The sequence below is a fragment of the Cervus elaphus genome, chromosome 25, assembly GCF_910594005.1.
Source record: "Cervus elaphus chromosome 25, mCerEla1.1, whole genome shotgun sequence".
Taxonomy (NCBI): domain Eukaryota; kingdom Metazoa; phylum Chordata; class Mammalia; order Artiodactyla; family Cervidae; genus Cervus; species Cervus elaphus.
Window position 1 is genome coordinate 39197817 of NC_057839.1, and position 26908 is coordinate 39224724.

General features: G+C 38.0%; 1 protein-coding gene across 14 annotated transcripts in view; it reads left to right on the forward strand.

The window, feature by feature from the left end:
* The window catches only part of CPLANE1 (ciliogenesis and planar polarity effector 1), a 107267-nt gene that overhangs the window by 39951 nt on the left and 40408 nt on the right, over positions 1 to 26908 (forward strand). For 7 of the 14 annotated variants that reach the window (XM_043887302.1, XM_043887301.1, XM_043887309.1 and 4 more), the window contains exons 26-42: positions 1191 to 2100; positions 2847 to 2995; positions 3655 to 3818; positions 4325 to 4416; positions 5619 to 5701; positions 6777 to 6854; positions 9196 to 9388; positions 13010 to 13303; positions 13488 to 14258; positions 15711 to 15877; positions 16973 to 17105; positions 18128 to 18182; positions 22128 to 22232; positions 23298 to 23363; positions 24327 to 24436; positions 24760 to 24955; positions 25175 to 25324. In XM_043887302.1, coding sequence (XP_043743237.1) covers positions 1191 to 2100; positions 2847 to 2995; positions 3655 to 3818; positions 4325 to 4416; positions 5619 to 5701; positions 6777 to 6854; positions 9196 to 9388; positions 13010 to 13303; positions 13488 to 14258; positions 15711 to 15877; positions 16973 to 17105; positions 18128 to 18182; positions 22128 to 22232; positions 23298 to 23363; positions 24327 to 24436; positions 24760 to 24955; positions 25175 to 25324 — 3716 coding nt within the window. The remainder of the gene's footprint in view (positions 1 to 1190; positions 2101 to 2846; positions 2996 to 3654; positions 3819 to 4324; positions 4417 to 5618; positions 5702 to 6776; positions 6855 to 9195; positions 9389 to 13009; positions 13304 to 13487; positions 14259 to 15710; positions 15878 to 16972; positions 17106 to 18127; positions 18183 to 22127; positions 22233 to 23297; positions 23364 to 24326; positions 24437 to 24759; positions 24956 to 25174; positions 25325 to 26908) is intronic. The other 7 variants (XM_043887308.1, XM_043887314.1, XM_043887305.1 and 4 more) reach the window with 6 other exon arrangements.

Consider the following 26908-nt stretch of genomic DNA (forward strand, 5'->3'; position numbering starts at 1 on the left):
ATTATTTGGTTAGCTATATTGTTTTTAGGGGCTTCCCTGGGGGCTCAGTCAGTATAGGATCCGCCTGCAATGCAGGAGACCTGGGTTCAGTTCCTGTGTTGGGAAGCTCCCCTGGAGAAGGAAATGGCAACCCACTCCGTTGTTCTTAGGGTTTTCATGGCAGGAATTTGAACATCCATTTTTTTTTTTTTTACACATTCATCTTTGAAGCTTGTCTATAAATTGTCGAGAAATTCATGCTTATCATTTTAACCTCTTTTACTTTGAATTAAACAGATTTTTTTCCTTTATAATTCCAGTATGTACAATGCAATTTATCCTTCTCATGACTGAAGAACTATATAGTCAGTCGTATATTGTTTAGGTGAAATGGTGTCTACTTCAAACATCTGCTGAGACCATAGCTAGCAGTGTCGTGAATGGTGTGCTTGCTCCACCAGACAACTGCAGTATTAGCACAGGAACACCTTGGAGGCTGCTTGCTATGCAGTCTTAATAGGAAGAGGTACGGTGGCTTCAGCCCAGGTGCCTAACTGGAACCTTTATTTCTTTTATTGAGGGAACTAGGGATCTGTGTTCTCCCCTGTGAACCATGTTGAAAAGAAACAGATTTAAAAGTACTTACGGAAAAAAAATTAAAAAATAAAAGTAATTATGGTTAGGTGCCTGCCCAACAGGTTTCATAGCAGCAGAAAGTGTTCAGAAAAAATACGTGACTTTTGGGTGCTAAAGAATCCTGAGGGCAGTCCTACTCCTTGCTTATTATACAGGGAAACTGAAAGGGACAGATTCAAGAGAGAAACTGGAAACCATAAACTAATATGTGTATTGGTGGCTTGTGATTTTTATTGATTTTATATTCCTAAATTCTGACCTGTTAGAGGACCATTTTTTTTTTGCCCAGAAAAAGTATTTTTTTTATAGTGAAATTTCTGTGAACACATTTTAGTCTTTTTTAATATCAGATTTCTCTTTTGATATTACTGTTAGAATTTTTGCACTCTGAATGTTCAGTTCTAACACGTGCTTAGAGACCATTTAGTCCAGTTCCCTCATTTGCAAGACAGGTAATCAGAGCATTAAAAAACGATAGGTATGACTTAAACAGTGGAGAGAGTTTTTATTGTCAATCAGTTTTAGTGATTAAATGATCTTTAATTTTGTCTTTTCAAACTTTTTTTTTGCTACAGAAGTGTCCCAAATCACATGGAATTAGCATTGACTGGTAAGCCCAAAGGTAAAAAGAAAATATGTAATCAAAAGGAAAACCCTAAAAGAAAAGAAGATTGTGAAAAGTTATTACAAAATGCACTTCCTGTAATAGGTATTTGGGAATTTGAACGTGACGATGACGAATACATTAAATTCCTTGAACTCTTCTTGAGTTATGTTCTTGAAAGAGACCTACTTGGTTCCAAGGATGCTGGCATTCCATTTCTAACTAGTTTTTCTGGATATCTTAGAGAACATGAACTTAATTCTTTACTTTTTGATGTACATACAACATTAAAACGACGTCAGGGCAAAAGCAAAAGCCAGAATGTGTTCAGGGCCGGCTCCTGCTTTGTTGTTGCTCCTGAGTCATATGAATGTGAAAAATCAGAAAACCAGACACTTTCAGCTTCTGTACTAGCTAATCAAGGGATCAGGCATTTTTCCGAGAACCCTTTGAATGAAGTCAATAAAAATGAAGGGAAGAGTGGGCTGTTCGGTTTAAAACGGAAGTCAGTTTATAGAATACAAGATGACAAGGCAGAGAAGACTTTAATACAGAGATTGTCAAACCATAGTGTTTGCATTCCCAAATCCACTGACTCTAGAAAATGTATTTTCAAAGCAATTCAATGCAATGATATTAACCCTCAAGGAGATCTTCCTGTAGCACTGAATAACACATGTGGCAATATAAGAAGGCTACTGGAATGGATGATAAGATGGTCTGATAAAAGACTGCCCTGTGATTCTGGACTCACTGAGCCGTCCTGTGGGTACAGTCCTGTCATTCGTGTGAAGACCTCTGCAGCCGCTGTTCTTACATCATTGTGGCTTTTGGAACAGCCCTATTTTGCTACATACAAGGCAAAAAATGCCATCGTTAAGGTAAATGCTTGAATTGCTTATGATTAGATACAAATTAAAATTCTTATTTTAGATTAAAACTGTATTTCTACTTCCCTACCTAATAAAGAATAAGTAGCAGAATTGATGACAATGCTAATTATAATCTGTATCACCTAATTTTTTAAAGTAGTTGCTTTAATTCTTAGAAATGATTTATTAGGGTTAAAGTACTTTCAGAGAGGCTGTGAGATTTTGAGGTTTCATGTGTGTTTATAAATAAGAAAAAGAGGGAGTTTCTTGGTGGACTAATGGTTAGAATTTGGCACTGTCCGTGGCATGGCCCCACTTCAGTCCCTGTTCAGGGAACTGAGATTCTGCAAGCTGTATGGCATGGCCAAAATAAAAAAAGAGATAATTTTAAGTGGTATTACAAGTGGTTTTTACATTTATATTACTAAATGTCTTAATAAAGTGAAATGAAAGCAACTTTACATTTTTATTTCTGTTGTCCTATGGCCTGAGAGCATTGGTGATATACCTTTCAAGTTTGTAAGGCTGATTTCTTTTGAATACTCAAGGTAGTCAAGCTTGTTTTTTCTAGGTGGAATAATGAGTCAGCCATTGCTTTAGAATCAGATGCTGAGTATGAGAAATGCAATGAATACTTGATAAATGAGTAAGAGACTTAATCAGAAGTTCTGTAGAAAGTATTAATAATCTAAAAATATAATGAAAAGTAAGGGATTCAGTAATGAATATTAAGTACTATAAATGGTTTGTTTTAGGTGCTAGAGAGTAATTCCCCTGGGCCTCAGAATGGACCCAGTGTAGAGAGTGCTTATAGAACAGATGCTGGCTGTTCTGGTGCAGTATCCACTCAAGGTGGGACTGAGGAAATAAATGACCAAAATGAATCCTGTCAGAGTATCCTGAAGTAAGTTGCTGATTATAAATACCTTGTTTGATGATGTTTGGTCTTGAAGGAGAATTGAACTCTTGAAAGTTATGGAAACGAGCGTTTCTTTGAACTAGAGAAGCAGCAAGGAGTGCTTTCTGAAGTATTTTGATAATACGTCACAAATTTTGTTTCTTTCCATGTTAGTCTAGTGTATATCTTCTGAGACAGGAGCAAATTCATCCCAAGAGATGCCTTTGTTATGTTCATTGACTTCCTGTGTCAAAGTTGAACTAACCGTCTCATCCATTTTTACTTATTAATATGTAGTAGTACTATGAGGAATATATCCTTGATATATTATTGGTATATATTGGTATATATAATACCAAAGCTAAAGGCTTGGTAGCAGGAAGATTCCTTTATGGGAATGGGAAATTTAGATAAGCTGAAATTATTCTAATCTGAGTAAATAAAAATGGGATATTCAGTTATTCGTTGAACCTTTTCAAATTCATTTCTTATTCTTCATTTTAACCTTTTATTGATATTCTGCTCTGTGCCATTTGTGGTTCAACAAAGATCTCATAAGTATGAAAGCTTAGTTTGTTCTTTTTCAATTAACTGAATCCATTGAAAGCAAACTCTTTGTTCCCAAGTATGAGTTATGATTTTAGCTGCTTCATTTTTGTCAATAGAATATCAACAGAGGTAAAAAATCCTGAAATAAAAGGAACCAAAGATGAGATTATATCTGTCACTGATGATACTGAAAAAGAATTTGTAGATATCGATGAGGATCTTTTAGAAGTAGAAGCATTTACACAGGAGGAAGTGGATATATACCCATCAGACTGTGAAGGTCAGTTCATTTAACTAATCTTTTTGTTTGACCTTACTGACTTGATAGGGTGAATGATTATGAGATAACTTAGTCTTATATCTAAATTGTCATGTTTATAAAATAGCCTAAATCCAGTTGTTTAAAGAGAATTTAATATTTTTGAAATGTTAAGCATATTAACTCGTAACCTGAGTTTAGGGTCTTTTGCCTTGCTGTGTTAATTATTATGAGTCTCTTCATTTCTGTGAACCAATTCTGTGAACCTTTCCTTGGCAGACGTCTTTAAAACAGCAGCTCTCAGAGCTTTATTTAGAATTATATGCACTGAAATAAGCCCTTTCAAGGTGTATCTGGACTCACTTGGTGAAGAGGGGTTGTCTCTAGGTGTTAAAAAATATTTTTGTAAGGAGGATAGGAAATGTTTCTGCCATCATATGTTTCCTGTAATATTCCCGAACCTTCTGAAAAGTAGATTGATTAACTTTCAAAAGGTCTGTGTTTTCTTCCCTCTTGTTTCCCCACAGAGAATGCCAAAGAGGTTGCCAAAGAACCTGTGGAAAGTCCCAATATTGCCGTTTACATGCAGATGCAGACCTTACCACAGCATTTAGAAGAGGTAAGTATGTAAATTTGGATTGTTGTTGTCGTTTTTTAGTTGCTCAGTTGTGTCTGACTCTTGTGACTATGGACTGCAGCCCACCAGGCTCCTCTGTCCATGAGATTTTCCAGGCAAGAATACTGGAATGGGTTGCCATTTCCTTCTCCAGGGGATCTTCCCAACCCAGGGATTGAACCCGTGTCTCCTGTTTGGCAGACGGATTCTTTACCACTGAGTCACTGGGAAGTCTTCGTAAATATAAAGTTATTTAAATCATACTATGGTAACACTAGAGTGTTTTTATTCAGTATATCCAACCAAGGCTATTGTCTCTTAAAAGTATACTGTGAATTGTAAAGTATAACCATGCAGCATTTTTCTTTCACAGAAATTCTGTTACTAGTAAGATCTAATACTTTCAGGCAATGAAGTGTTAATTTCATAAATTGCTGTAGTAAATTAATTTAGCCAAGAGTGCTGCAAGTGTTCCTTATTCAAAATGTATAAGTTCATCAGTAGTGTGCAGTTTTTGCACATACATACATGCACTTTTATGTATTATTTGTTTTCTCAAAACTCTATACACTAGAGTTCCAGGTAAGACACAGACATTTCTAATTATTGAAATAATTCCTTTAAGAGGGATTAGCTTTTGCTCTTTTTTTTCTCATTTTCTAGTTGTTTTCATAGTGTATGGTTGGCCCTTAAACAACATGGCATTTAGGGGCTTCAACCCCTCCATGCAGTCAAGAATGCACATCCAGTCGTCCCTTAGTGTTCACAGAAGATTGGTTCCTGGGCCTGGTGTGGATTCAGCCAACCCCCAGATCGTGTAGTAATGTATTTACTGGGGAAAAATAAATCTGCATATCAGTGAACCTGCTCAGTGCAAATCCAAGTTGTTCAAAGTTCTGTTGTGCTTAGGCAGTAATGCATGTGTAATTTACAGATACATCATAAATACATTGTAAACGATTTCCAGTGGCATCATTTGTCTTTGCAGTTTAATATGCTCAGTGGCTTAAGGTGATGGGCTTGAGGCATCACAGGATGAAGATCTAGTCAGAGCAGGACCGGGAGTACATTTCAGTGTTTGGTTTCTCACTTGCTTTCAGACTGTTTTTGTTCAGGCGAGTGGCTAATGTGAAACCCAGGATACCAAAGACAACAATACCTGTTTGTTTCACCTCTTTTTTTTTTTTGGGTACTATTAATTTTAGCAGCATTCCACAGGAGAGGCTCAGTGTCTAAGGGAAGGACCATTGGAGACATGTATGGAGGAAGGATCAACTGAACAGAAAGGGTAAGGGGGAAAAGTCTGGGGGGCTTTCAGGGCTCACCTGGGATTCACTTGATGAAGAGGATTCTTTTTCCTCATAATTGACAGTATATGTTTTACAGTGATACTGCATTCCTGGTAGCTTCAGTTTAATAGCAATGGTAATGAAAAAGTATAAAAAAAGTAAAGCAAAAGTATAATGGTAAATGTTATACTTCTAAATTTGATACAGTGAGGTAAATAATGATGTCTAAAATACCTTTTGTGCTGCTATCACTATCAGTCTTAAAATATAGCTAGAAATACCCAGAGTTTATTCACCTGCTAATTAAGGCCCTCCCTTTCCCTACTAGTTTCATTTTTATTGGGTGAAAGTAAAGAATCATAGTAGTCATAACATATGTGTATGATCTTTCACTATTGTGGTGTGATCATTGCACACTGTCCACGGGGCTTCAGTGGACACATACTCTGCTTGCTAGCTTATTATTGCTTCAAGGATGGCTGAAGACAGTTTTCATATGTTGCAGTTTGGGCATGATTTCTTAATTGTTAGAATTTTTGACATTTTGAATTTTTAGAATTACTTTGACTAAGGGAGGCAACTCAGTTAAATTTTCTTTCTCTTATGTACAAATTTTGTTCAGGCCTTCTGTGAATAATTAATAAAAGAATATGTTTAGTGTCCTGTGTCTTTACAAGTAATATAAATATTTCTGTTAATAAAAAACCAGTCATTGCAGTTCCAGATGTGATAATGGGCTCTGTAGTGTCCTGAGCAAAGTGTCTGCTGCTTCCCAGGTGAAGTTTGAGGTCCCAGCTAACTTCATTTCCACTCATTTTAGATTATATTATTTCTGTTGCCAAACATTTAATAATGTTCAAGTCATGTATTAAAGCCATCCAGACATATTCTTTGCTTTTATTTGAATCTCTTACTATTGCTATGGAGACAGATGTAAATAGATTGTAATTATGAGCTAAGCGTTACAGAAGATTAGAGGATGTTTGGACTCTTAGGTGGCTGAGCCTTACATCACCTGTATGTTAGATAATGTGAAGAGTATCTTCCTAATTGATTATTAATCTTTAATTATAGTATGATCGAAGCCTCTACAGATCTTGAACACATCATTCCTCATTCGTTTTGTGTAGATACAAATTCAGAAGTTTCTAGGTAAGCATTTTTGCATACTGTACCACTCTGATATAATTACAAATAGAAAAGAGAATAAAATGATGCCTGCTATACCATTTTGAAACAATTACTAAACATCTTGACCAAAAACTAAGAGAGTAAAATGAAATCAACATTACACATTGAAAGATCGAAATAGGTATCCATTTCTGACAACTTTACGTTTCTTATTGAAAGATTTTCCTGTAACAGTTGTGTTTTATTTTTTATTTTTTTTTTTTCACAGTAAATTATATTTTATTCCATGTACAGAAAACTCGGGTTGGAAAGGGGGTGCCGGGGAAACAGCACACCAGTGAGCAGCACGGGGGAGAAGCTGGTTGTGAGTCCGCAGGTGCCCTAAGTCAGCGAGCGTGGGGTCTCCAGGGCGGGTGGCCGTCCATCCAGGCAGGAGCCTCGGTCTGCTGGCCTCGATACAGAGACCAACGCAGCCTGCACCTGCCCGCTGCAACCCGTCAATGACGCCCGCCTTAGGGGCACATCTGGCAGCACAGTGCCCTTAGGTGTGAGGGGAGGTGTCCCGGGACGCGGCCGCCAGTGGGGCAGGTGGGCCAGCAGAAGGTCGCCCTCCCCCTCGCTCTAGAGACCAGATAATTTAAAACCACAAGTCCCCAGGCGTGCCAGACACAGAGTCTCTCCTGTAAACAGTTGTGTTTTAAAGACAAGCAGGAACTATTTTAGAACAAGTCTCTTCCGAAAAAGAGAGGTCGTGGGTATGTTATTGAAAGAGGTAGTTCTTACTCATTTTCAGCCTTTAGCAGATTTCTCATGAAATATGAAATGCCTTTTATTCTTTCAGAGAGTAGTCATCCAGTTCTGTCTTTTGAATTTCTTTTCCAATGGTTGAAGTGTATAAATGGTGTTGAATCAGAGAAAGATACAGCATAAATTTGCTTTAGAAAAATTCTCCATAATTAGAATTTATCTCCTTGCTACTTATTAAAACACAAAGGCCAATAAAGTTGTGTTAAAACAGGCAAGTAAGTTGTAATGTCTGTTATTCATGGATCTCCCAAATAGAATTCTGTTATCAAGCACACGCTTAATAAAAAGGCTCATATTATTGCTGAAAGGGAATGAGTGTAAATCTAAATAAATCTAAACACAGTTTAATATGTTATTTTCTTTTTAGAGACAGTGATCAGTTCATTTGGACATGATAGTACCTGCTCCCTAAATTGATTTACTTATAAAACATTGAATACCTTCTGTGTTTTAAGGAATCATCCTCAAACAGTCATTTTATTTAAAACAAAAACTTACTTTGACTTTTAATTTTTATTTCTAAATGAGCATTTTTTGTTAGGATTTAGTTATTAATGTAAACTCTCTGATTTGATTGGAAATAATCACAATACTATTGTTTCACATTTATTGAAGAAGAGCAGGAGTTTGCTCTACCCATGTTAGAATTAAACATCCTTTTAAAAATACTTTTATTTATTTTTGGCTGTGCTTGTTCTTTGTGGCTGTGCTATGCTAACTTTTCTCTAGATGCAGCAAGTGGGGACTGGTCTTTAGTTGTGATGCTCAGGCTTCTCGTTGCGCTGACTTCCCTTGTTGTGGAGCGGAGGCTCTAGGCCACACGCGCTTGGTGTTTGTGGTTCCCAGCCTCTCGAGCACAGGCTCAATGGATGTGGCAAACGGGCATAGTTGCTCCATGGCATGTGGGACCTTCCTGGGTTAGGGTTTGAACCTGTGTCTCCTGCATTGGCAAGTGGATTCTTTACCACTGAGCCACCAGGGAAGCCCAGAGTTAAACATATTTCTTAACCCATACTTTCCACAGTTTTCTTAAATCCACTCTGGATCTTTAAATTTGATCCAAGAAATATATTCCTAAGCCAAATTACATCGTCTGTCCAGCTAATCAGAATGATTGCACAGGTCTCAAACTCAGGTGCCTACAGGGACCAGGCAAGTAAAATAAATGTGTAAGCTGTCCTAGGTATTGTAGCACCATAGGGTGGGGGCCATGGCCGTGGCTCATTTTCTGAGCTCTTGGGAATCCAGAGCTGCTGACAAAAGTGAGGTGGCTGAGCAGACCAGCTGACCTCTGCTCAAAGGTATCTGAAGTTTATTTTCTGACACAGCATGTCCCTTAGTTATGGCATTTGAATGAACAGCTCTGCTAATGACAAATGTGTCTGGGGGCTGAGGGATACAGTGAGATAGGCTTTAGGGTTTAAATTTCCTGAAAACTTCCAGAAAGCTTTTAAAATAGAATAAAAAAGTAGGGTCAAAATACTCAGCTCATAAACACCTAATGTGTTTCTTTTCTTGATTAATGTGTGCTTTTTATTTACATGCTTCCACATAGTACTCCAGTCTCTGCGTGTAAAGAGAAATCTTCCTCAGCTCCACCTTTAGCATCAAATGGAGTCACAGTGGCTTCACAGACACCTGGACCAGCAGCTCAGCCAACCCAGAGAAGTGAACCCAGGGCTCAGTTATCACAGTCTTCTGATTCTGTTAGGCAAATGCTCCAAGATGAAATGTTTAAATTAGTCCAGGTAAGCACATCTCCCTTTAACCAAGTAATGGTATGTGGTATATGCATCGGGTTTTAAAATATGAACAAACTTCCAGAGTCTGAAAAGTTAAAATTAAATTGCAGGGTTTCTCTGCTTTAGGCACTCTTCCTTTGTTATTCAGAAGTTCTAATTCTAGGGTCTATGGTCTCAACTGAGTTCCCTACTTCTCCTGATAACTTTTTTCTGAGCTCTTGGGAATCCAGAGCTGCTGACAACAGTGAGGTGGCTGAGCAGATCAGCCAACCCCTGCTCTAAGGTATCTGAAGTTTATTTTCTAACACAACCTGTCACATCATATTTCTCATCCTCAAACCAAATGTTGGCTTAGTTTGAAATTGTCACCTGCATTTAACGTGTTGTTCGCTTTGCCTTCCGTCATCTTTTTCTCACCTGGTTATCCTTTTCTCTGTCTGCCAACAATTAAAAAATTATTTCCCTTTCCCTTTTCTGTTATATTCCTTATACATTGATTCCCCTCACATCTGTTCTTTTCTTCATGTATTCTACATTCACTTTTATATCTTTTTATGTGATGCAGTGTACCATTTCTATACCAGTAATTCTGGGCACTAATTTTCTCTTTAAATTTATGGGCCCTGATACAAAGACTTTTTCAGCATGCTCCATCATCCCATGGAACTTCTTTTTTTTTTAATTTTTAAAATTTATTTATTTTAATTGGAGGCTAATTACTTTACAATGTTGTAGTAGTTTTTGCCATACATTGACATGAATCAGCCATGGATGTACATGTGTTCCTCATTCAAACCCCTCTCCCACCTCCCTCCCCATCCCATCCCTCAGGGTCATCCCAGTGCACCAGCCCTGAGCACCCTGTCTCATGCATTGAACCTGGACTGGCGATCTATTTCACATATGATGATATACATGTTTCAATGCTATTCTCTCATATCATCCCACCCTCGCCTTCTCCCATAGAGTCCAAAAGACTGTTCTATACATCTGTGTCTCTTTTGCTATCTCGCATATAGGGATTTTGTCACCATCTTTCTAAATTCCATATATATGCGTTAATATATTGTATTGATGTTTTTCTTTCTGACTTACTTCACTCTGTATAATAGGCTCCAGTTTCATCCACCTCGTTAGAACTGATTCAAATGTATTCTTTTTAATGGCTGAGTAATATTCCATTGTGTATATGTACCACAGCTTTCTTACCCATTTGTCTGCCAATGGACATCTAGGTTGCTTCCATGTCCTGGCTATTCTAAGCAGTGCTGCGATGAACATTGGGGTACACGTGTCTCTTTCAGATCTGGTTTCCTCGGTGTGTATGCCCAGCAGTGGGATTTCTGGGTCACCGTGGAACTTCTTGAAACTGATTTTATTCTTACTCTTCTGAGTCTCTTATTTCCCTTTTCTCTTTTGTAGCATCACCTATTTTACCTGCTTAAAGTTTTAATTTTTTGTTTATGATTTTCACATATTATTTATTTTTTATTTATTGGCCAAACTGCATGTGGAATCTTAGATCCCTGACCAGAGCTTGAACCCATGCCCCCCTGCAGTGGAAGCACAGAGCCCCAACCACTGGACTGCTAGGAAGTCCCCTGCTTAAAGTTTTAGAGGCATTTGTCAAACTTGTTTTATGGATTACCTAGAGTCTTTGCTGGTCGCTGCCCTGTATATTTAACAGGTTCTCAAGATAATTCTGGTACACGCAGAAGGTTAAGAGTCGCTGTCTTAGAGTCATCTTTCCCTCTCTCACTGTGCACATTCAATGTTGTCTTGATTCTTTTGCCCACATTGTGTGTCTATTTTTTTTCTTTTTTTTGGTTTTACCAGTTTATTGCTACCAACCCGTCTCCCTCCACCCTTCCTATGTGTGAGTGCTCAGTCATGTAACTCCATGGACTGCAGCCCGCCAGGCTTCTCTGTCCGTGCCTTTTTCCAGGGAAGAATACTGGAGTGGGTTGCCACTTCCTTCATATTTGCTATTTCTATAACTGTCGCCAACCTTAGATTCTTAGAACTTCACACTTCTATTGTCTTAAATATGCATTTCTGAGATCTTCTTCTCCAGATATTGTTCTAACACTGTTACTTTTCTGTTCTAAAAATCTTCAATGGATTTCGGGTACAAATTTATATACTCTGTGATGTCAATCATGTGTTAAAATACAAAGAGTAAAAGGAAACATGCTAAAAATGTTAATACTAGTTATCTTTGGGAATAGGATTATGTATCATTTTTTATTTTCTTTCTGATGCTTCTTTTTTATGTAATAAGCATATATTTCTTTTGTAATTGAAAGGAACCTCCATTTTTTATTAAATTTGTTTTTAGTTGAAGGATAATTGTTTTACAATATTGTATTGGTTTCTGTCATACATCAACATGAATCAGCCATGGATGTACCTCTGTCTCCTCCCTCTTGAACCTCCCACCCCATCCCACCCCTCTAGGTTGTTACAGAGCCTGGGTTTGAGTTCCCTAGTCATAGAGCAAATTCCCATTGGCCATCTAGTTTACTTATGGTAATGTATATATTTCTGTGTTACTCACTCATTCGTCCCACCCTCTCTTTCCTCCTCCAACTGCCCCATGTCTATAAGTCTGGGGGACCTAAATTAAAAAAAAAAAAAAAAAAAGCCTGCAGGGTTTCCTTCTTGGCTTTTTTAATAAAGGACAGCTTTTATCTTCCCTCTTTTCCCACCATACTCTCCCAAGTTTAGTGGTCCTCAGACTGTGGTCTCTGAACCCTTAGCATCAGCATCACTTGGATATTTGACACACAGGTTGTCAGGCCCCCATCCCAGACCGATTGGAATCAGACTCTGGAGATGGTGCTCATCACAGTGTACAAGACCTCAGGTGACTCTGACGCGTGCTGCAGCTGGGGAACCACTACGCTAGCCTCCCTTCTCATTAGCTGTAAATTTTCTAATCCATCCAAGCCAGTGTGTACTAGTGGTCCGAAAGCTTTTCTGCACATTGAAGTCTCCTCATCATCCTAAAAACTACTCATCCTGGCTCACATGCCTGGATGCTCTGATTTTATTGGCATGGGGTGTGACCTGGCCATGGGGATCTTTTAACTGCTCCTCAAGTGATTCTGTTGTGCAAGGTTTGTGAACCACTGTGCATACCTTTGCCTTTCACTCGAATAGCCCTTTCACAGGAATTCCTCACTCTTCACCTGTTCCTGATCTCTACTTTTTTCTTTCGTGAAAACCTGTTCACACACCCATTTAGGAATTCTTCTTTAATTATCCTCACCCACAAAATAAATAAAATTTTAAAAATTTAGGCAATCTAGTTATGCTCACCCGCTCCATCAGCTCACTCTTTTATGATCCCTGGGATGTTTATGTAAACTGCTTCCCAGATGATCTCAAGTCGCATTATGAGTTCATAGTTGTAGTTAACTCCTCCTTGAAGACAGGAAGCTATTCTTCTTTTCCTTTTTTTTTTTTTTTAAGGTCTCTCCCAGCTATGCGTCATACTCAGCACTTATGGGTCTGACAAATGCTAAGATAGAAATATGACTGTTTTGGAATACTCAGATAATTATTGCTTCTTTGGGTCTTTTCATTAGATTTTAAGATGTTTCTTTAATTTTTATTTTATTCTAGCTGCAACAGATCAACTTCATGAGCCTAATGCAAATAGTAGGATCATCCTTTGCTAACCTCCCAGATATTCATCAGCTTCTACAACAGTCCCAGTCTGTGCATGTGGTGGGAAGCCAAGGATCAAACCCCACGAGAGGGAGTAATGATGTTGGAGACACCAGTAGAAATCTGAAGGAGAGATTTTTCATTAAACCACAACCCATGGGAGAGTATGCCAGAGAGCCTAGCAAGAACAGCCCACACTGCCATAAAGAAATTGTGCAATCCAATGAAAACAGTAATGGAAACTTAGAGGTAATGCATTTTAAACTACCACTGAAGTTTTCCTTGTAGTTGCAGTGGTTGTTTATTTGAGTAAATGAGTTATTTAGTAGTTATTATATCCTACCCACTGTAACACATATTGAACATTATTTACAAAATAAGGAGTTTGTAACATATTTTAAAATTACATCATAGTTTTTTCTTTCTCTTCCAGCATGTTCCACATGGGAGTGCTCCTTTTTGTCAATCAGAAGGTCAGCCCCAGAATAGAGGACTAACTCCAGGCTCTCACAGCTTACCAACCACTTCTTTGTCTCCAGTCCCTGCTGGAAACACTCACCTCCACCTTTTGTCTGCATCTTCTGCCATTTCACAGACACCTAGACTTATCCCCACTGCAAATACTTCCAGACGTAGTGATGGTTTCCCTTTGCTTCAGTTTCAGCCCAAGCCTGAATTTAAGCCCATTTCCTTCCACACAGAGAGAGTTCCTCAAGTTCCCTTCAGTCCTCTGCCACAGCCTAGAGAGGCTTGGGGATTATCTGATTTCTCACAGCCTCCTTTGCCAAAGGTAGCAATGGACACTACTTCAATATCCCATTTGAATCTTAGCCAGTATAATACTGAAGCCATAAAAAAAGCAGCTGAGCCGAAAAAATGGGCAGAAACAATCATTAAAGAAATCCCAAAGCATGTGAATGTGGATCAGTGTGTTGGACAAGAAAACTTGACACCTCAACAGGACTCTACAACATTTATAAAACCAGAAAATATTTTTGATGTTAAACCAGGATCCTTTGAGATATCTTCTCAGAATTCCTCTGGACTTCCTTTATTGCACCTGCAACTTCAACCTCCTTACATGTTTTCTTCTACCTCAAGAACATCAGTTACAGTTCCATCAATACCTATTAGAACCATGGCAGAAGAAAGAAAATGCCCAAGATTATCACTGCTTCATTCATGTCTAGGCCCGGAAAATATGGTAATGATTTTTGCAGAGTGTTGCAAGAGCACATTCCTGCATTTTTCATAGCATAAATGTACACTCAATGAAAGGCTCTCACTAACACATTTATTTTTCAAAAAATAATGCTTCTGTTATTGGAAATAACATACAGGTTTGATTTAAAATAATAATTGGGTATCTTAAAGGTTTTAGGGCTTCCCAGGTGGCACTAGCGGTAAAGAACCTGCCTGCCAAAGCAGGAGACATAAGACACATGGGTTTGATCCCTGGGTCGGAAAGATCCCCTGGAGAAGGAAATGGCAACCCACTCCAGTATTCTTGGCTGGAGTATCCCATGGACAGAGGAGCCCGGTGGGCTACAGTCCGTGAGATCACAGAGTTGGACACTACTGAAGCAATTAAGCACACAGGTTTTAGGTCTTTCGTATACATCAGTACCAGAGTTTTCTAGACTCTTTCATAGATATGTCTGAGATCCTGCTCAGAGAAGAAATAAGTAAAATGACCAGTATTCTTGTTTATACGTGTAGGGGAGTGTGTGTATGTTTCTGTCTAGAGTGAGAGGGCATTGTTTGAGGTTCCTAGCAATTGTAATATGATTTCCTTCAAATCTATTAACAGGTTAAAATTGTTAAATAGACCCAGATCTGTAAGTAGTTTTACTTATTAAAAATATATTTCTTTTTTAAATACTTAAAACACAAAGTTTAAATTCTTTATAAACCCACCAAGTCCTGTTTAAAGTTGTAACCTTTGATTAATGAGATTCACACTGTTCAGGTTCTGCTTCTGTTAAGTCAGTGATTGAGTTGAGTAATTCATTCTTGGTACCCTTCTAAGATTCTAAAATGGTACCGGGAAAAGAAGTAGTCATTCCTTAGAAAAAGTACTTATCATGCCTCCTTTTCTTCTGAACATATTATGAACAAAAGGAAAGAATTGAAGGAATGGAGAAGTATATGTTTTTTGGAAGGTTTTAAAGACTTTCTTTTAAAATTAGAATAGTATAATAAAACCCCAAGTTATACCATCACCCAACATCAGTTGTTACCAATGTATTGCTTATTTGTTCCATCCATAATCTCCACCCCTGTGCATCCTCCCAGTTCCAGAGAATTTTAAATCCAAGCTAGGACACGACTGAAGTGACTTAGCAGCAGCAGCAGCAGGCATTATTTTAACTTCATTTGTAATTGTAAGAAGGAAGAGTCTTAATATGAAAAAGAAATAAAGAAAATGAGGACTTCTAGCAAAATTTCTGAAATGCTCAGTAGAAAGTTTCAGAAATGATTTCTAAAATAATTTATACTTTAAGATCTGGATACTCATCGTACTTGTTAACTTTGATATGTTCTGTCACTTGCACATCTTAGTTTAAACAAACGTTTTTCTCAGTTTTTATTAACATGTTGTCTAATTGACATGTTTGTAATTTTAAATGACTGTCCTATTGTTTCTTTTCTTTAGTCCCAAAAACCACAACTTATTCCACTTGAAAACCTCATTGCATTTAAACAAAGGCAACAGAACTTGACACATAATTTCTTTGAACAAGGTGATCCTGGACATCTCCAGCTTCTAAAGGTCAAAATAGAATCATCTGAATTGAGACAAGGGAAGGACAGTAAAAAAAGGCAAGTTTTAAGTGAAATTTTATTTGAGCATATACCTGCAAACATAACTACAAGTTTATTATTAGTGACAATAATACAGTTAAATATATGGAAATTATCTGGTTCAACCTCTCAGCCTATACACAATGGCATATTCAATTTCCTTGTCAAGTGTCATGCACTTGAATACATCTTGTGATGAGAAAAATTCCTATAATGTGAGAGACAAATACTAGTATTTTTTAAATGCTATTAAGGAATTCTTTCCTGGCATTCAGTAGGCTGGAGGTTTCTTTTACCTTTTTAACAGGATGAGCAGTCATCTTTTGCAGCAAATATTTGGTATCATTAAATATTCTATCTACTGTTCAATACACTGACATAACGTTTATTGTTATTCATCATCTTACCGTATCTTCCAGACTCATACAGAGCACAGTGGTGTGAATTGTTTCAGGGCACTAAGAAATGTGCATGTGAAAAGCAAGGCTGTGACTTTTCATGAAGAACATATATAGTGTTTCACTCATAATGGATGTTCAAGACATGTATTCATGGTGGATTTTTACTTAGTCTAGAAAACATTTTTTAAAATTTCATGTTTATCAGGCCCTAAAATCTACTACCAGGGCTCTCTTTCCAGAAATGGTTCTTTGCTTCCATCTTTTCTAAGTAAACCCTCTTCAAAGTAAGTTTTCCCTGTAGCTTTTTGGGCCCTCCTTCCTCCTCCCTGGGGTTTCCTCCTTGGAGCCTGAGTTTGCCTGACTTCTTTATAAATAGGTCAATGGTGGTATCTAATAGGGTTTCCAGGGCCAGCTTCAGATCTGCAGAAAAGAGAATTTGAAAATTACCTGAAATGTGTAACTCTAACCTGAGTTTCCCATGACTAACAGAAAAGTCAGTTCAGTAGTAGAGGAACTAGAAATAACTTTCTTGTGTCCCTGACTTTTGCTTGTATTTATTTATTGCAGAATATCTTGCTAATTTAATTAAATGCCACTGAAAATAATCTATTGACATAATTTTCATAACTGTCTTCCTATATAGCATGATACAGATGAAAAACTGATGTTCCTAAAATGGTAAAAATATTCTTTACACTGTGATTTTTAACAGACAAAGACGACGAGCTGAAAAAGAACTGCAAGAAGAAAGATCAGAGAAACTTAGGAAAAAACCAAGTGTGACTTTCCAACCAGAGGATATCATCATTAATGATAATGATCCAGAAGTAGTTGTGAAACCCAAGGTACAGAAAAACTACAATGCATTCTTCCCTGGTCTGCATGTTCACAGAGTTCAGAATGTTTGTGGTTTGTTTGTCTGATTGCTAGAAGCTTCTGATTGTGGCTGGGAGGATCTTAACAACTTATTGACCAGAGGCATATTAACACTTTTTTGTCACCCAAACATTATTGACCAGAGACGTTTGAATGTTTACTTACATAACAAATCGCTGGCCACAGGCGCTAGTTTCTGCAAGAATCCCCTGGTCAATAATGTGTTAATATCATTAAATACAAAAGTCCTGACTGCATCCCTCCATACAGGATAGACATGAAGTTATGAACATGAAAAGCAACTTGTTGGTAAATCAAAAACTGTAGTTAAGAGCATCTGCTTGTGTGATTTTATATTTTTAAATCACTCTGATTTTTTTCTGTGACGTCTTAATGCATATTGTGGGTTTCTCCTGTGATAGCTTCACCCACCTCTTTTAGAGGCCTCTAGGGTTTCCCCGACATAGGTTTTTAATACAGCCTCTATTTTATATCAGATCTTTGCAAACATTCCTTCTAAACTTGGGGACTGTTTACCTATATATGCAACAAGAGATTAAATAAAACAAATAGTTTTGTTTACTTGAATCTTAGCACCCTCTTTCAGTAAAGTCCTCAAGAACGTGTCTGGAGGCACTTAGTAATAAGTGTCGAGTCCTTGAATAGTTTTGATACTATTTGAGAGTTAAAGCTAGTCTGCAGGAGAAAATTGCATATTGTAATTTAGTACCTGCATTAAATTGGTAATGCTGTTTTTTGTTGCTTGATCTGTGAATTTCGTGAACACCTGTGCAATTACTTTGATAGAATAAATAATTTGATAGAATAAGTAAATTTTTAAAAAATTTTTTTAAAAATATTTCTAGAGTTAAAAGATTTGAAACTAACCCCCCCCCCCCAGGTCAATGTTCCTCATAGCTATTGAATATTTTTTTCAAAATATTATATGTCTTTGAGTTAGTCATAAATTGATCATTTGGGATTCATTTAGGAGCGACAAGAACATCATGGTTCCCAGCCTTTAGAAGACTTTGACATTTCTTTTGGTATGTATATACATGATTAATGTCATGTCTCCATTCAGAGTTAAAATCTGCTTTCTAAAAATATGTTTATGAGACGAGGTTATTTTCATATTGTCTTTGACAGGATGGTGTGTGTGTCTCTCCGTGTGTGTGTGTTTTGTTGTGTTATCCATTAGCGCAGTGGTTGACAGACTGTACCCAAAGGCCAGACCTGGACCACACCTGGTTTTTTCTAACTTTTATTTTATATTGGACTACAGTTGATTTACAGTGCTGTGTTAGTTTCAGGTGTGTGTGTGTGTGTGTGTGTGTGTGTTGCTCAGTCGTGTCCAACTCTTTGAGACCCCATGAACTGTAGCTCGCCAGGTTCCTCTGTCCATGGAGTTCTCTAGGCAAAAATACTGTGGGTTGCCCACACTTGTTTTTGTAAATCAAGTTTAATTGATGCCCATTTATTTACATATTGTCTATGACAGCTTTCACCTTGCAGCAGGGTTCATTTGTTGCAAAAGGGACCATATGGTTCACAAAGCCTAAAGATTTATTATCTGGCCCTTTACAGGAAGAGTTTATCAGCCCCTATAGTAAAGCAATGCAATTAGTTAGAATCTCAAAGAAGATATTGATATATGAGGCCCAAAAGGAAACTATGGGAGAAAATGCCTGGAGTCAAATTAATCATAGAAAATACATATACATTAAAGGAATTAGTTCAGAGAAGAGGACTTGTTTATACATTGTAAATTCTTTTCCTTCTTGAATTGATGTATTCATTTCTTGCCTTTGAATGTATGTGTTTCCCCAAGGCTTTCTCCCCAGTGTTTTTCACACATGTACACACAAACTCTTGTGCCTCTAGGCTCATTCATTGTCACGACTTCAGCTTTTAAATTATTTTGGTGACACTCAGATACACACCTACCCTGTCTCATCTTTCTTTTCTACTTTCTCCTTAAATTCAGCATATCCGCAAGAGTTACCTGGTGACCTCATGGTTAGGATTCCGAGCTTTCATTGCCATGGCCCAAGTTCAGTCCCTGGTCAGGAACTGAGATCCTGCAAGCCATGCAAAAAACAAAGGAGTCAGATTTTAAACTGGCATTTTCCTATTAAAGATATGACCATTCATTTGATTGGTCAAGATTTTTACCTTGGAGTCACCTCACGTCTGTTACCCCGTTCCTTCCCTTGACCCTTGACCTGGTGCTCCCTCCATTCCTCCGTGCCTCGGCCCAGCCGCAGGCCTCTGTGTGCCGAGCTGTCGTCTCCTTACCCGTAGCTTCCACCTCTCAGCTTCCCAATCCGTCTGGTGTTCTTGCTCCCCATTCTCTTATCTTAAAACCCTGTTCTCTCTCATTCTTAATAACATTCTTTCTCTTTACAAAGGTAATACTATGTATTAACTGGAGAAAATTTAGAAAATGCAAATAGGGAGTATTCTTTTGGGTTTATTTTCAAAATATCTGTACTCACATGTATCTATAAATATATATCTATATCTATCCGTATGAAAGAAAGTGTTAGTCTCTTAAGCCGTGTCTGACTTTTTTTTTTTTTTTGTCTGACTTTTTTGCGACTCCATGTACCTAGCCCACCAGGCTCACCTGTCCATGGCATTTCCCAAGCAAGAATACTGGAGTGGATTGCCCCTTCCTCCTCCAGGGGATCTTCCTGATCCAGGGATCAAATCCAGGTTTCCTGTACTGCAGACAGATTCTTTACCACTGAGCCACCAGGGAAGCCCTATCTATCTGTATATCTATATATAAATAATACCTCCTCTGCTTATTTATAACTTACTTGTTTTTACAAAATAGTATTAAGGTATTTGAACTTCCCTGGTGGCTCAGTGGTAAAGAATCCGCCACAGATTTGATCCCTGGGTCACAAAGATCCCCTGGAGAAGGAAATGGCTGTCCACTCCAGTATTCTTGCCTGGGAAATCCCATGGATAGAGGAGCCTAGTGGGCTGTAGTACACGGGGTCACAAAAGTCAGACATGACTTAGTGACCAAACAACAACAGCATTAGGGTATTTGTCTTCCCATATCACTAGATATTCTTCCACAGTGTCATTTAAAATGACCTTGTAGTGCTTCCCTCATAGCTCAATTTGTAAAGAATCCGCCTGCGATGCAGGAGACCCCGGTTCGATTCCTGTCTGGAAGATCCGCTGGAGAAAGGATAGGTTACCCACTCCACTATTCTTGGGCTTCCCTTGTGGCTCAGCTGGTAAAGAATCTGCCTTCAATGTGGGGGGCCTGGTTTTGATCCCTGGGTTGCGAAGATCCCCTGGAGAAGGGAAAGGCTGCCCACTCCAGTATTCTGGCCTGGGGAATTCCATGGAGTAAGTCCATGGGATCGCAAGGAGTCGGACACAACTGAACGACTTTCGCTTTCACTGTAGTACTCCAGTGAATATGTATTGTGTTATGCCACACAGCAAGAATTCTCTGACACCAGCTGCAAGTCCTATAATTCAATTCCATTCTGAGACTACTAATAATCTACGGGTTCATCAACCTATGGGTTGACCCCACAGGTCAAGGGATCAGTCCCCAGAGACTCCCTATTTTCTTTAGATGTCAGCTGCAAACAAGGTTCCCCCAAAACCTGCATTTTTGTCTGGTCAAATGTAAATTCAGGGATTCCTGTGGCCACTCCCCCACAGGTTTACTAATTCTCCAAAACAACTCCAGAACTTGGAAAAGCGCTTTAGCTGTGATTACAGTTTCATTATAAAGGCTACAACTCAGGAAGAGCCAAATGGGAGAGATGCCTAGGGCAAGGTGTGGGGGTTTGAGGACACAGAGGTCCCACTCCTTGTGGGGTACACCATCCTTCCTACACATCCACTTACTCATCAACCTAGAAGTCCCCTCAGACTTGTTGTCTCAGGGTTTTTCCTGAACTCTCAGTATATGGAAAGATCAGACTCCAGTTGCTCTCCCTTCCCTGGAGGTGGGTGTGGAGCAGGGCTGATGGTTTCTCTGGAGAGCAGCCCCCTTCCTGAAACTGTCTAGGGGCCTGCAGGGGTCAGCTCATTAGCCCAAAGGCAGATACGATCAAAAGGGGCTCATCATGAATAACAAAATATGCTCCTATCATTCAGGAACTTCCAAGGGCTTAAGGAATTCCATGCCTGGAACCAAGAACAAAGACCAAATATATATATTTTCATTATACTGCCATGTGCCGTCATTGATACTCTTTCATTCTACTTAAACTCCCTGGGTGATCTCCCAGAAAATTCCATGTCTAAACCCAAACTCCCATAATAGTGTTCGGACTTTGACTCTACTTCCTGTTGATCTTTTTGTCCAGGGTAGAAATGACCTCAAGTCTGAATTCGTTATCCCTGCCCCACCAACTGGTTTCTCCTCCTGTGTTCTGTCTCCAATTGTGTCACTGCCAACTTAACCCCAAGACACACGCTCTTCTGAATTCTGCTTTCCCCTCCCCCTCTCATCCAGTCAGTAGCCAGTTCTTTCTTTCTTTTTTCCTAATGTTTTACTTTCTTTATAATTCTGAAATTTTTCCTTTCCCTTTTATTCCTCACCATTATTGGATGTGTATTTGAACTGCTGCAGCAGCCTCATCTATCTGATAGCCTTTCTTTAATTTTATCCACTCGAATTTATTTTTCACACACTGGCTGGGGTGGTTTTTCTAGAACACTGGTCTCACCATATCATTTCCCTGCCTAACAACTTCTACCGGATCTTCATCAGCCAGAAGAATAAGTTTCTAGCCTGGGCATACAGAGTCTTCAACAATTTTGATTTTGATTCCGTTGAACTGTCTGTGAGGGTCAACTTAGATACCACTTCACTCAGAAAGTCCATTTTGATAACATCTTGACACCATGTATCTCACCTCCCTTGAAGTAGGTACTCTATTTCTTGGCTCCTGGTGATATATTGGCTTCTCAATGCTTGCTTCCAATGTTTTGTTGTTATATTTAAGAAAAGCTCCAAGATGAAGTTAATACTTCCGCTGGATTGCATTTCATGGCCTCTGTAAAAAAGAAAGCTAAAGAATGTCAGGATGCAAGTACAAATACAGACCCAGGTAAATGCTATTTTACTTTAATTTTTAAAATTCATATATATATTTTTTAATTCATATATTTTTAACCTTTAATATATGCCTACTTTTTTTCAAAACAATAGTTTAAGGGGAATTTAAAATTATGTGACATTAGTTTCTCATCCCAGGTTCTTGTTCCTAACCCTGGTATATACTTTACAAATTTTAAACTGAATTTATGATAACTTTATTAAAATATAATAGATACTTGTTTAAAAATGCCATGAACTATATCATAAATCAGTAGAAATAGTATTTTTAGTTTGGGTTCTCTATGCCATAATTGACTTTACTAGAATTTCATGCCTAAGATTGAGAGGCCTGAAGTTGTGGCTACTGAAGTTGAGTTTGAAGAGGAGGACTAGGCTGGGTTTAGTGTGGGAAGAATATATGTAACTGTGACCAGAAATAGAATAAATGTTGGAGGAACTCATGTTTGGAATTTTGCCTGATAAGCTTCTTCATTAATGTATTGAATGAATGTATTAGCTGGCCTCCAGTATTTTTCTCCTACAAATGATGCTTCCATGAGTAATTTCTTGCATAGAACCTTTTTTATCTCTTTTGGTCATCACTATGTCTTAGCTAATAACTCTTTTACCCTTTACCAATCCAGTTGATTAAAATAAAAAACATCTGTTATTTTAATTTTTATTTCTTTCTGAACGAGGTTGAGCATGTATAAGATTGTTTTTTAATAAGATGTTTTTTGATACAAAGGTTCAGTGTGCATTGGAGGAGCATTCTTAAATGTATCTTTGAGAAAGCCTAGAGGTACTTTGCTGCTCTGTTGTCTTCTAAAGTCAGCAGCTATTTGCTGGAAGTTTGTTATTCATCCAGGTGATCAGGCCCAGAATATAAATAGTAATAAAATTAAAATTATTTTATTAATTAAGAAATTAAATTCTTAAGCTGTCAGTCTAGTTTTCTGCCACTTTTTATGCACAATATATAAAAAATTTATGCTTGTATATTGAATTTTTCTGTGGTTGTAAAGTCCCTTTTCTGTTTTCTCTTTTTGTCACAAATCTCCTCATTGATATCAAGAAGCTGCTTCTCAAGAAGTTGTTTCTGAATGTCATAAAAATAAACAAGTCATTTCTTCCATATCAGGTGTGATTTCTTTTTTTTTTTTTCCTGAGAACAGCATGACTAATTAAAGATTATGTCTGTATGATGGCTAAAACAGGAGTTACCACCCCCCATAAAAAAGCAGTTAAACCAAAAATTGATTTAATAGAGAGAAAATGAATTTTCATTTTTCTAGTTTTATGCTTGTCATGTGGTTTAAATTCAAGCCTTGGCACCAAGTTTTCGGTACTCAGTACTGCAGTGAGTTAGATTTTGCTTGTGAAATTTGAAAGTAATGTTCTATTAAAAATATGGTGCTAGGAAATAAGATTAGAGTTATAGGACAAAAAACACAGTTAGACTGCTGACCTGTTGTGATAGGCTTCTTTATTGTTTTGAATAAGAAGCTAATGACTTCTATAAAATTAAGATATTAAACTTTTTAAGTGGTATGATTTAGCTACAGTCTCTACATATACTAAGAACCACTGAGTTATACATTTGAGTTATACATTTTTATACATACATACATATATATACACTCATATATATGTTATACATTTTTAAAGGAGGTGAATTATGTCTCAATAAAGCTGTTTAACCAAATGAACAAACAAGAAGAAGCAATGTTGAAAGTAAAAAAATTTGCTATGATTAATTTCCTAAAATCTGGTTTTATTGAAATGTTAAACAAAAATGACTTAATATATCTGACATGGAAAAAGGAAATTACAGCATTTTCTTGGTATGACTTAGATATTTCATTATTGTTATGAATCATTCATATGAGAAAAACTGTAGTCAGTCTGTATTCAATTATGAATTACTCTAGATTAAATACAATCTTGCCATTAGAGTAGAATAGAATTTTCTTTAATTTATTCATACAAAGAAACTTAGATTTTCAACAAATACTTTTAATGTTGTTTGTTGCTAACTTGTTCTTACAAAGTTAATGATGTAGAACTATTTACAGGAATTTTTTTTTACTATCTTGATTTTTAGAACATGAATCTTTGAATGTGCCTCAACTTTTGGCTCCAGATATATGTCTAAATCTCAGACTTCCCACTGAAATATCGGAGAAACCCCTGTCACCTTCAGCATCTGATACGGTACTAAATTTGAAAGTTTTAATAATAGCTTTGTGCTAAAATTTATCATGGTCATCTGCATTATTCAGTTGTATAGATGAACTGAGGCCAAAAAGTCTCACCTACGTAGATTTGTTGGAAAGGTCAAAATTTAGTTTAAGATTTAAATGTTATGCCTCCAGATATTGTAAACTAAGACTATAATGCATGATTCGTGCGGTTTTCCCTAAGTTAGGCTCATGTAAGCTCTTGAGAATTAAACCTTTTTTTTTGGTAAGGGTAGGATGGAATAGCCATGTAAATAAAAGGAATGTAACCCTCTTTGATTTTATGTTTTGGCTCAGGTTGGACACACTTACATAAATGTGATTGACATTGAAGCTGATGATCTACAGGAATTACCTGTCAAGGAAGAGCCTTCAGATAATACCAAGCAACACAGTGATTGTCTAGAAGTCCCGTCTTCTGCAGAATTACATTACATGGCAGCTTCAGTTACTAATGCTATTCCCCTGACTCTTGACAATCTCAAGAGTAAAGGTAATAATTTTTCCTACTTTTAAAATAAATTTAAAACATTTTTGAAAACTTCTTTAATGTAGCATTAATATCCCTACTCTTGTCTCTTAGCTCTCCTCCTCCAAATTCACTGTAGTTTTAGATGTTTATATTCACATTTAGAAATGTTCTATTAATCTTTTCAATACCTTATTTATAAGTTTAGAATCAGTCTTTGTATGCCTTTCACATTCTTGGTAGAATCTGCCTGTTCCGCTGTGGATTTATGCTTTAAACCTGCGACAGTGTCTCCATCCTGTCTGGGTGGACGCGGCTGGAGAGCGGGCAGTACAGAAGTGAAGGAGCCTCGCATCAGCTCACCTCTGCCATCAGACATACGGCAGGACACAGGTGAAGGTCCTACCCTGGGACTGAAAATAATCATTACTTACTTTTGTTTAGTCATTCATACTTTTTAGGTTTTTTTGTTGAATAATTTGATCCTCACAAAATCTCTGTGGAGTCAAGTAGGACAGGCATCATAAGCCTCATCTGACCATCTCTTCATTCACTGAGCACCAAGTTAGGGACAACGCGTAGGGACCAAAGAAGAGAGTGACACCAGGCTCTCCGCCTGTGGGCTCACGTCTGGGGGAAAGGAAAGCAGAGGAGTCAAGAGATGACTGTAGTACATGACGGCGTGGTACATGTCGTCATGGTGATAAGGATGAGATTGTTGGGGAATACAGCATCTAATCCATCTCTGGGGAGGACTGAGGCTATGTAGGGGAGAGACACCTAAATGGAATCTTAACAGTAGGATTGAGCAAGAGAAAGCTGCATAGAATACATCACACAGAACAGATCTTATGACGACTCAAGATGCTAAGTCTGAGAAAATTAAAGTTCACAGTGCTTAGTGTTTTTCTGTTTTAAAGAAATAGCAAGAGAAGAGCTGGATAGGAAGGCCTAGGAAAGACAATGCCATTGTCTCTCATTCCGAAGCATTTGAACTTTAAAGGCGAAGGCGTTAGAGAACTGCTCAAGGATTTCAGATGGAAAAGGAACAATATCAGATTTATGTTTTAAAAGATCTCTCTGGGGCCTTTGTAGAATTTGGGCTAGAGAGGAGTGAAGTATTTAGAAATTGGGACTTCCCTGGTGGCTCAGACGGTAAAGCGTCTGCCTACAATGCGGGAGACCTGGCTTCAATCCCTGGGTTGGGAATATCTCCTGGAGAAGGAAATGGCAACCCACTCCAGTATTCTTGCCTGGAAGATCCCACGGATGGTGAACCTGGTAGGCTACAGTCCATGGGGTTGCAAAGAGTCGGACACGATTTAGCGACTTCACTTTCACTTTCTTTCATACTGTTTGGTGTCCTTGGGTTGTGAAAGCTTCAGTTAAGCTGTGGTGGTAGGAATGAGGAGATGATTGGCAGGGGGATCATCAGTATTTGGTGTCATGTTGGAACTGAAGGAAAGAGAAGAACCTTGAATGCATTTCAGGCAGCTGGCTTGGGAAACTGGGTGAATGATAGTGCTGTTCCCTGAGCTGGGCAATCAGGAGGAAAGAGGGTAGAAGGGCAAAAGCTGTGAGTTTGGTTTGATCTCCCTTTGGGACAGCCTGAATAAGATGACATCACTTTGCCAAATAAGAGACTTCACTTTGCCAACAAAGGTCCAGATAGTCAGAGCTATGGTTTTTCCAATAGTCATGTATGGATGTGAGAGTTGAACCATAACGAAGGCTGAGTGCTGAAGAATTGATGCTTTTGAACTGTGGTGCTGGAGAAGACTCTTGAGAGTCCCTTGGACTGCAAGGAGATCACACTAGTCCATCCTAAAGGAAATCAACCCTAAATATTCATTGGAAGGACTGATGCTGAAGCTTCAATACTTTGGCCACCGGATGTGAAGAGCCGACACATTGCAAAAGACCTTGATGCTGGGAGAGACTGAGGAAGGAGGAGAAGGGGATGACAGAGGATAAGAT